At 48.1% G+C, this 10613-nt stretch overlaps 5 protein-coding genes across 5 annotated transcripts; 2 read left to right on the forward strand and 3 right to left on the reverse strand.

Annotated features, from left to right (window-relative positions):
- Positions 1 to 411: 411 nt before the first annotated feature.
- On the forward strand, positions 412 to 912 carry C922_01819 (hypothetical protein; the record flags this gene model as incomplete). The annotated part of the gene is made up of 1 exon (XM_008817422.1): positions 412 to 912. One exon carries the CDS (start codon positions 412 to 414, stop codon positions 910 to 912), a length of 501 nt encoding a protein of 166 aa, XP_008815644.1.
- Positions 913 to 1021: 109 nt separating this feature from the next.
- On the reverse strand, positions 1022 to 3487 carry C922_01820 (hypothetical protein; the record flags this gene model as incomplete). Its single annotated transcript, XM_008817423.1, has 1 exon — positions 1022 to 3487. The coding sequence occupies one exon, from the start codon at positions 3485 to 3487 to the stop codon at positions 1022 to 1024; it is 2466 nt and encodes an 821-aa protein (XP_008815645.1).
- A 793-nt stretch (positions 3488 to 4280) lies between these two features.
- On the forward strand, positions 4281 to 4940 carry C922_01821 (hypothetical protein; the record flags this gene model as incomplete). Its single annotated transcript, XM_008817424.1, has 1 exon — positions 4281 to 4940. The coding sequence occupies one exon, from the start codon at positions 4281 to 4283 to the stop codon at positions 4938 to 4940; it is 660 nt and encodes a 219-aa protein (XP_008815646.1).
- Positions 4941 to 5030: 90 nt separating this feature from the next.
- Positions 5031 to 6227, reverse strand: C922_01822 (AP endonuclease 1; the record flags this gene model as incomplete). Its single annotated transcript, XM_008817425.1, has 1 exon — positions 5031 to 6227. One exon carries the CDS (start codon positions 6225 to 6227, stop codon positions 5031 to 5033), a length of 1197 nt encoding a protein of 398 aa, XP_008815647.1.
- Positions 6228 to 7513: 1286 nt separating this feature from the next.
- On the reverse strand, positions 7514 to 9046 carry C922_01823 (adenosinetriphosphatase; the record flags this gene model as incomplete). Its single annotated transcript, XM_008817426.1, has 1 exon — positions 7514 to 9046. One exon carries the CDS (start codon positions 9044 to 9046, stop codon positions 7514 to 7516), a length of 1533 nt encoding a protein of 510 aa, XP_008815648.1.
- Positions 9047 to 10613: the final 1567 nt, after the last annotated feature.

Below are 10613 nucleotides of genomic sequence, written 5' to 3' on the forward strand. Positions count from 1 at the left end.
TGAACCGTTAACAACTGGCATAAGTGTAGTGACGGGGTATTTCATATGTTCGCCTTTTTTTGGCCCCTTTGATGGGCACTTTTTTCCCCCTTTTTTTTTCCCCTTTTTTTGCCCCTTTTTCGTTTCGTTAATTTGGCTTCTTCCTTTTTTCTCCCCCCTCTGCAAAACGCGCCGGGGAATGTCCCCTTGGATAACACAGAAGGGAAAGGAACGCCCGTTTGTGCAGCGAGAGTATTCGCCAAAAGGTGCAACGATTAGGTTTGCGGCTCCTGGGGAGGAGAGGGGCGCAGCCAGTCAGCGGCTGACAAAGGGGACGTTACCCCGCCGACCCGCGGATGACAAAGGGGACTTACCCCGCCGCGCCGCGGCTGACAGAGCCGAGTTACCTTGCCAGCTAACCACATCACACAGATGAGTCGAAACAGCGTGAGTGGCCCTGCGACGACGTACCAGGTGTACGTGCTGGCAATAATAGGAAAAGGAGACATCCCTTTGTACGAAGCCGACCTGTCTATGAACGTCAAAAAGGACATTTCAGAACATCTGGCACAGTTCATAATTCATCAGTCTCTAGATTCGGTAGATGTGGTAGTATGGAAATCTACGAATCTTTTTTTAAAAACGGTCGATTCGTTTAACAGCTATTCTGTGTCAGCATATTGTACCACAGGACACATAAAGTTCTTACTGCTTCACAAGAACAAGAATGAGATGATCAGTGGGGGGGGGACGACAGTTGGACCCACAATCTATGTCCCCTCCGATGAGAACATCCGATCCTTCTTCGAGATCGTTCACGAAAATTATATTAAGGTCTTATTGAACCCATTGTATGAGCCCAACGGAATGATTACAAGTTCTCTGTTTGACCAGAATGTGCACTTGGCGGCGAAGCGCTTCCTGCACGGTTGAGAAAGCGGGGCAAATGTGTCCCGCTGCCCGGTTGCAAGGCCACCCCGTTACCGCGATCCATGATACCACGCCGCCCCGTTACCACGTTACCGCCATCCACGATACCGCTTCACTGGGCGTACCTAAACGCGTTGTTGTACAGGTCCAGGGAGAAGGGGAAGGTCCTGTCGAAGGCGGCGAAGAGGGCTGCGCTGTCGGGGGGAAGGCCCCGGTCGAAGTAGGAGGCCCAGTCGTCCCGCAGCATTTCCAGCAGCTTGTGTTTCTCCTCCGTGGTGACGGAGAAGTTGAAGTGGCTGATGTTCCACTGCGGGTTTGGGAACTCCGCCTTGAGTCGCTTCGTGAAGACGATGCTGTCCGGGTTGAAGAAGTTGGCGAAGAAGAGGGGGAACATGGAGCCGGCCGCGTTTAGTTTGTCGCCCTCGGCGTAGCGGTCCAGTCGAGCTCCCCCTGTGTCTCCCGCTTTGCCCCCCGCTTTGCCCCCCGTTGCGCCTCCCGCCTCGCAGTGACTACTCACAGATAAGAGGGCCTCCCCTGCTTGGCCACGCAACGCCCCAATCAAGCTCGCCAGCGCGCAGAACTGGTGACTAAACAGATAAAACACATACCTAATTTTGTACGCATTCTTCCCAATATCCACTGAAGTATCAATTGGGTTTTCAAAGCAGAGCCGATTGTTCCGCTCAAATTCTCTTCGCATATATCTTGGCATCACATGACCCAGACCTCGCAAAACGGAGCAGTTGAAATCGACATTATAGTCAATGCTGTAGAAGCTAAAAAACTCGAGTAATAACTTCACCAAATAGCAGTTGCTAAAGACAGTCCAGTTGAAGGTAGAAGGGTGCAGTTGTAGAAAATGCAAAACCATGCAACACAGAAGGAAAGAACCAATCCCACCTATATAGGTTTCGTTTAGATTTCTTGTGTTCAGAAAAAACTTTAACAGAATGACGAGTGGTCTCAAATAGAGATATTTTTCCACTTTATTTTTTATAAAATCTGTTGTCTGTCTTGAGGAGAGCTGATTTGTACATACATCCACCTGAACCCCTGTTTCTTTGTCTGTGTATTTTAGAATCTTAACCCTTGCATCTTTAATTAATCGTATGTCTGCCACGACATCTAGTTTGACTAAGGCGTACGAAATGATTAGCAAGGCATCCAGGTCTTCCAGGGGGATGTCAAGAAAACACACGTCGAGGTCACTGCCCGGGATGGACAATCCTGTGACGAACGATCCAAACGGTTGCATCGTAGCCTTCGGAAAGACCGACTTCACCGCCACTTCCAATTTGATCAGCGACTTCTGCTTTAACAGTTTTTCTTCCCTCGTTGGGGTTAACCATTCAAGGATGTAGAAGCAGGCATATTCTAAGTAACCTAGATAATTGAATTTCCCCTTTTCTTGGCGAACCCTCTCTGTAAAACACTTCGTAAATGTATCGTCTGTGTAAAAGATTTGCCTCTCGTGATCGTAACGCACACGCAGCTTCTTCATCATGTAGAGGTAATACTTTTTCTCCGACTCCGTCAGGCTTTGGTAGTTTATTTTAAACTTGTGCAGCATCATAACCCCGCTGTACTTTTTCCTTTCCCGCTTTGGCTCCTCTGGTATGCGGCGGGGTCTGCTACCGTCAGACGTTTTTCCTTCCCTACCCACAGCAGAAGTGGTCGTCGTAGGGGCGGTCATAGCGGCGGTGGCAGCGGTGGCAGTTGTAGAGGCCATCCCCAGCGCCGATCTGACCGACCTGGCCGGCCTGGCCGACTTTTCGCCCTTCCCCCCGCGGGGGTGCCTCTCCACTTTCATCTTCCCCTTTTTATCCCCCTTATCATGAGAGAGATAATCCGTGGAGGAGGACCTCCCCGAGGACAGCGAATCTGACTGGTCGTTCCCCTCGGAGGTACCCCTGTAACTGTTGCTTCGGCTTTGGGCACTCCCTCCCGTCGCGCTCCACTTCATTGCCGTGTCTGTTTTATGGTCATCGTTACCCACAGTGGAGATTTTCCCTCCAGTGCTGCTCAACTCGATGGATATTTCCCTTGTCATTGCTACCCCTCCCTTCAGCTTCTTCCCATGGCGGCCAATATTATCTTCATTGAGTCTTCTTTTACCTTGTCGATCTCCCCCCAGTGTCGCTTCCCCTAAACTGTGACCAGGTTGAATTCGCCTCTCTGCATTCACCTCACTGTCGTGATGATTTTCATTTAAGTTATAACACACTGGGCGACCTTCACTGGGAAGTTGTTCCTCTCCCCCCGTTTTGAACCTCGTGTCTTCTTTGTGGCTGGTCCTCCTTTTGGAGGAATGCCCTTCGCTTCCCGTCGAGGGGTGCATGCCTCTCCAGTGGGCCTTCTCCCCATCGGTCCAAGGGGGAGATGCTTCCATCTTCCCCTTCGACGCATCCTCCTTCCCCCCAAGGAGCGATATCTCATTGGACGACGCCCTCATCGGCTTGTTTACCCTGCTGTGCCTTTCTCTGTTTCTCTTCAGCACTTTGTGCAGCTCCAGTTTGGCTCCCTTCACCTGCTCCGACTCCTCCTCAGTTGGGAGGAAATAGTACTCGAAGTCGTCCATTGGCGGTGAGGCGGTGACGATACCATGTGAACAGAGAGTCAGGCGCACAAATTCAGGCGAAGGGGTGATGCGTCCCAGCTCACAAGTCTCTTCAGAAGGTTAGGATAACCTCTATGGGGACGTCTGACAACCCCCTCTATTCGCTCTCAAATGCTGACGATAGACCACATGTACGACGTAGCAGCACATCGCGTACGATAGGATGCACTTTGAAAAATTTCCTTTCCACCGCTGATTGGCGAGGGGGATTTTTACGTGTATAACCTTTGTGCCAGGTTAAACGTTTCGCCCCTTTTATCTTTCATCTTTACGCTACGTTGTGTTTACTCCCGTTTTTGTGTTCTCCGACTTGTTACCATTTTGAAAGAGAACCTTTTTGTTTCACTTCTTTACGTTTTTTGTTTTTCTTTTTTTTTATTCCTGGAAGAGGGACTTATATTCCCCATTTCGGCGCAAAAATGTCAACCACCTTAACGGGTTAGCAAAAAAAAAAAAATAAAAAAAATACCAAGAAGGGGGGGAAAAATTATGAACAAGTCAGGTAAAAGGGTGCGAAAAAAGAAAAAAAAAAAATTTCATCAATTGGGGGAATACAAAGGCGTAGGTGAAAGAAACAACTGTGCGACTTGGCGAAGTGAAGAGCTCCCCCCCTTTTTACTACTGGTTCCAGCTTGTAGAGGGCCGTTGCGTCGGGCAAATGCGCACAATTGCAGTGGTGGGGAAGTCCTCGTGGAAAGAAGCATATCAAAAGCCACTGCGGTGTACATTTGGCTAGCCAATGCTCCCTACAAGTATGGAAGGCGGGGCCGGCCCCAAGTACATCGTGGAGCACCTGGATGAGCTAGAGGAGTGGAGCATTCTGGAGTACATACACATATGCGAGACGGTAAAGGACAAAAATGTCATATTCACGAAATTTAACAGACCCTTTGGAGAAGTATCCAAGGAACACAACCCGACGTGCTACGAACAGCCTATCAGTGAGTTGAAGGAAAAATTTGAGTGGAAAAAGATTTGTCTCCTAGATATGAAAGCGAAGGAGATCTTAACGTGCAACGATAGGGGACACTTGGATTACTTGCTCTTTGGAGGGATACTCGGAAATGTTCCATCGGATGACAGGACCTCTATTCTGCGAAAGTGCCAGTTCGTCATTTCGAGAAATCTTGGGGACATGCAGATGACGACAAATACTGCGGTCCTGGTGTGTCACATCATTTTAGATAATCACGTAGAGTTTCAGGATATCCCTTTTGTCGACAACCCAGAGATTGTCTTACGAAATGAGAAAGAGTCGATGGTTCTTCCCTTTCGTTTTGTCTCCAAGTCGTTTTTTACCGGGCTGGACCAAGACAGATATACTCCCGTCCTGCCGCGCAATTTCAGAGAATATCTTATTCGCCTCGGGGACCAGCGTGTGGGGGACCTGGACGAGTTCCTCTCAGGGGGGTAGAAGCCTGCATGGATGAGTACGCTCCTAGGGGGGAAAGGTACATTTACGGAGAAGTATGGTGAAGGCCTCACACTTCCTCCCCCCCCTGTATCACTTCGAATGTACCACCTCACCCCGTGATTGGCTGTCCTCTTCCGCCGCCCTTTCCGCCTCCCCCTTCACAACCATCTCGTAGAGGTACCTTATCTCGTATTTATAGACCGACTCATCATTGGTAACATCGGGGGTCTCCAGAATGATGGGAATATTTTTAAAGTACTTAGAAGTCATTACATATTTGAAAGTGTCCAAAGTGAGTTTCCCCTTGCCGATGTTCTCATGCCTGTCAAGGCCACTGCCAAGGTCAGACTTGGAGTCATTAAGATGGACAGCCTTTAAGTAGCTGGCATCGACAATTTGGTCAAACTGCTTCATCACAAGATCGAAGTCGTCGTAAGATCTGATGTCATATCCAGCCGCAAATGTGTGACATGTATCGAGACAGACTCCAATTCTTGACTTATCCTCAATTTGAGAGATAATCTTTTTTAAATCTTCAAATTTGGATCCCACTGAGTTTTTCTGTCCAGCTGAGTTTTCCAGGACTATGACAACGTTGGACGTCTCTTTGTGGACGCGATTAATACAATCGGCGACATTTCGAATTCCTTCCTCGAGGGAGCACATCCCTGTTGTCGATCCGGGATGGAAATTATACAGTCTGATGTTTAACTGCTCACACCTTTTTATGTCATCAAGGAAGGAGGCATAAGATTTCTCCCTTTTCTCCAAATCTGGATTGGCTAAATTGATTAAGTACGACCCATGGGGAAGAATAAACTGTGTATCCAAGTTATACGCTTTGCAATTTTGCTCAAATTGTTTTATATTTTCAGGGGACAAGGGAGGACTGTCCCACTTCCTCTGGTTTTTTAGAAATAATGCAAAGGCTTGTCCGGCTACGTTGAAACAGTTTGCCGGTGAGTTCTGCACTCCTCCAGCGGCGGATATGTGTGCCCCCAGATATACATTAGTAATTGTAGTATATTCCCTAATTCGGTGAAAATCGCTCCACCTGTCATCCATGCTTTTGGGGATGGGAGGATAGACCGATGCTACTTTGTCTTTAACGTTAACTTTAACCTTGTCCGTTTCTCCTTTGATTTGTGTGCCTTTTTTTCCCTTTTTTCCCTTGGTCTCTTTTTCTCCTTGTTCGCTCTTCACAGCATTTTTTTTTTCCTTCTTGGCAATTTTTTTCTTCGAGACGGAGGATGCCTCATCCTTCTGCTTCTCCTGTTTCACCTTCATCTGTCCCTTTCTACCTCTTATTCCGTGTGCCGGCTCCTTCTGCAACGTCTCTACCGGTGCGCTGTTTTCACTTATTCCGGGAGCACACACACGATATGACTTCTCCAATTGATCCCCTTTTCCCTTCTGAATGTGTAAGCGGAAAAGGAAGCGCCTCTGCGGGGTGACGACACTTTCGAGTATGCTACTTACTCCTATCTTAGCTCCACCGCGAGGGAAGTTCTCTCGGCTTCCCTTTCCCCACGGGGGCATGAAGGCCAGACGGTTAAATGCGTCCCGTTTGTTTCTTACCCCCCTGAGGGCGTTCGCGAGTAGCATACAGAAGAGGGAAGCGGAAAAAAGAAACATTTAATTTGTGTAGCCCCGTTGGCACTTTTGCTTCCAGATGAGCGTCCAATGCACTTTGTCGAGGCGTCATCTCATGGTGGGGAAAGCTCAGCGGAGGAAACCGCGAACAGGGCCTTCACCTGTTATGTGAGAAAATCGCCTACTGCGTAATGCGGCGACCGAGAGCGGCCAGTGCGATGGGAACGGAACACAACAAGAGCAGGCCCCCCCTGTCCCCTACATAGTTGAGAAAAAAACGGCAAAGGGGGAACTTATACAATGTGTAGATAGTATATATATTTTTTACCTGTGCGCTGATTTATCCTCGTTTCTTTTTTTTCTTTCTTTTTGCGAAAGCGTGGTATGTCTCGTTGAGGCGAGTAGAGGAGGTTATAACGAGCCCACTGCACCCAAACACACAGGGAGGTGTTAACCTTTTGCTTAACGCTTCACTTATGACGCGACGAAATGTGGGCCGCGCCCTGTTAGGATTAGTACCAAAATGGGAACTCAAACGGGTGAAAATAAACGCACAAATTGGAAGCCTTCACAAAAGGGAAGTCCTTTTCTTGCCGTACGGTTTGGCCAAATGGGCAAATTCGAAAGTTCCCAAGGCAGTAGGATGGGGGTGGGGACAGCGCATGCCATTAGCCCCCAAATGGCTGACCCTAAACAGAAAAAAAAAATAATAAAATACCAATACAGATAGAAAATAACCCCCTTCGCGTAAGGGTGTTAACACAAAAAAAAAAAAAAAGAAGGAAAATTTCTTCAAAGGGGGAAGCGATCGTCAGGGGGGTAATCCAGGTGCAAATCTGTTGGGGGTTGCTACAGGCGCTTCCCCTATAGTACGTCAATCGGAAGGAAGAGTCATCATCACGGTGGGTGGAGGTGTGGGATGATAGAGCCCACGTTACTACGCAGCTGCGTAACACCTCGTAACGCCTCGTAACACCACGTCACATCGCACGGTGCACAAACCTCTGCATGCGTCGGTGCTCGCGTCGGGCGTCCTCCCTCTCCTCCAGCAGCAGTTCAGCCTTCTTCAGCGCGCGGCCTACTTGGAACATATCCTGGAGCACCTCCTTCTTTCTCAATCGCCACGGCTTTAACGCACTCTTCATTATCTGCATAACGGCATTAAACGAGTTCACATCGCGCTTGTCCACAAAGGAGATCGCCACCCCTTTCCTGTTCGCTCTGGCAGTTCTTCCTACTCGGTGGACATACAAGACGGCATCATTGGGGAAGTCGAAATTGATGACAAAGGAAGTTTTGGGGATGTCGATACCCCTACTGATTATATCTGTAGCGACTAGAACTTTACACCCTCCATTTTTTATCTTCGATAAGGCAGCTATCCTTTTTTTCGGATCCTTTGATGAGTGTATTGATTCGACAGAGAACCCTCCCAGCATGCGCAAGACGGTGTAGATTAATTCACATCGATAGCTGTTGTCTGTAAAAATAATGCCTGATTGGTCAGGTAACTTTTTCCGTAAGAGGTACACCAAATAGGTCATCTGCGCGATCTCGTCCACGTAGATGTATCTCTGGTCCAGATTTTTCAGCGGCTTCTGCTTCTTGTTCACATTTACAAGAATTAGGTTTCCCTGGGGGAAGGTGTCGGCGAGTAATTCTATCGAGTCGCTCATGGTGGAGCTGAAAAGGAGGGTCCTCCGTCCGCCCACCCCGCCGTAGAGTGATCCTCCGACCGATCCCCCGACCGATTCGCTTCCTCCCCCCTTAGGCAAACAACGCAGAATTACCTCCAATTTCGATTCGTAACAGCTCCGCAGCAGCAAGTCCGCTTCGTCCAAAACGAAGAAGCTCAGCCGTTTGAAGCAGTTCTTAACATCCTCGCAGTTATCCATAATATCGCTGGTTCGCCCGGGGGTCCCCACCACAACGTGCGGCTTGGCCAGCACTCTCCTTCGCTGCTCAATTAGAGAAGATCCTCCAATGCACGAAAGGATTTTTATTCCTATCCTATATCCGTAGAGAAGGAATTGTTCCACCACTTGGACGACTAGCTCTCGGGTGGGGAGCAGGACTAAGGCGAACACTCCAAAGGAGTTTTTATTCAATTCTTGCAAAATGCCCCAACAGTAGCAGATGGTCTTCCCCGTCCCTGTCTCGGACGTCCCGATCACATTGTGTCCTCTCATTATGAGCGGCAGACACAGTTGCTGTATCTTTGTTGGGTGGGTAATCTGAACCGTCTTACTTATTTTGACCAACCAGTCTTCCACCCCCAGTTCTTCGAACGTCACTGGGGAGGCGGCACCTCTACTAGGAGAGTTCTCTTCACCATCACCGCCACGTCCTCCACTGCTGCTTCCATCACGTTGGCAGCGAGTGAAACGAGCTTCTCGACGCTTTCTCTCTAGGTACCTCCTAATGTAAAAAAGTATCCTCAATTTGGAGTGCCTTAATAGGGGTGGCTTCCCCCCCTTCCCCCCTTTCCGTTTAATCTTCCTCCCGTTCGCCATTTCGTATGGTTAGGTTATATGTGTGTTTTCCCCTTTGGATATTCAAACGCTGGGCGTCGAAATGGAGGAGAAGCCGCATTCGCTTCTATACCTTCCGGGGAGCTTCTTTCTCTCGGTCTAGTCAAAATATGGGGGTGCCACAAATGGGATGGGCTTCACTTCCATCCCGTGAATTCATCCCAATGGAGAGGATCCTCTTGAGCGTTCCTCGAGGTTATCTCTCCCCTGTTTCAGTCTTCTTCCTGGCAGGGCAATTCTGTCACTTTGGTTGTTACTCTATCTTTTTGTATACTTCTTCACCTGTTGTGTCAAATGGAGTCGCTTAAACAGGGAGTCTCTTCCTAAATGGGGTGCCTTCTTTCAAACAGCCACTCGACTGCCCCTCCCCGCCGGTTTCGGGATCCACAAACGCGAGACAAGTAGATCAGCGCGGGGAGTGGAGAACGACGAGCAAAATAAAAACGAGTCGCTCAAATGGGTAGCCAGGCGAAAGATGGGATTTTGGATCATCACTCGGTTTTGATTTTACAAACAAGCTATGAAGGTAGCGAGTAGGAAGTAGCATGTAGATACGCCTTCACCTTACGGTTTACTTTATGGTGTTGCTTTTTTTTTTTTTTTTTCTTTTCTCATTTCTTTTTCACCCTTCGCCAGGAGAGTAACACGCAGTACTCATCACAAGCATACTCGTTAAATGCATTCTGTATGCTCCATTTGACGCATCTTCACTTCACACTGCCGCGTAACTTCTTTTTTTTTCTTTTTTTTCCCTTCCAAATGGTATGTAGATTATGGCTCCTCATCCCTCGGTAACACGCGCCAAGAGGAAAATAAAAAAAAAAACGCCACTTTCCCGATGCGCAGAAGAAACAGGAAAAAAAGAAAAAAAAAAAAAAAACATAAGCGAGTGAACAAACAGGTTAGCCAAAATAACCACAAAAAGGAGAAGGGGCAATATGGTAAAAGGAGGAAAAGAAGGATCCCCTATCAATCAATTGCCGAATTTACCATTTTTTATTTTTTTTTTTATTTTTGTCCCCAAGCCAAGAGAACTATACTCTTCTACATTGCCAAAAGGTTTGCGGAAAAGGGCTGCATATTTAGCTTTCATGTGGTTATTTTTTCTTTCTTTCTTTTTCCATTCTGTAAAAGAGAAGAAAATATAAAGGATAAACGACCATTTTACCAATCTGTTTGCTTCCCCGTTGGTGGAAACACTGCACCTATACGATCATTTCTGCGGAGCAGAGAAGGCCACTGACGCATCGCCGACCACACGACGTACGTATATCTATACATTTGCGACAACACTGGAAGGGGGTTTTACGTGGCTGTAAAAAATGGGATAATAAGAGGTACAAATCCGTGGAGCGTATGAGGACCGACGCTTTTCCCTTCCGAACAGAAGCCGACGAAGGGGACGAAGCGTGCAAAGCGTGACAGGCACAGCCGCCGCCATGCCACAGGTGAGATCGAGACAGAGGGTGACGGCAACACTGCATGGATACGTCGCATGGATACGTCGCATGGATACGTCGCATGGATACGTCGCATGGATACGTCGCAT

This window comes from Plasmodium inui, assembly GCF_000524495.1.
Source record: "Plasmodium inui San Antonio 1 unplaced genomic scaffold supercont1.6, whole genome shotgun sequence".
In the NCBI taxonomy this organism is placed as follows: domain Eukaryota; phylum Apicomplexa; class Aconoidasida; order Haemosporida; family Plasmodiidae; genus Plasmodium; species Plasmodium inui.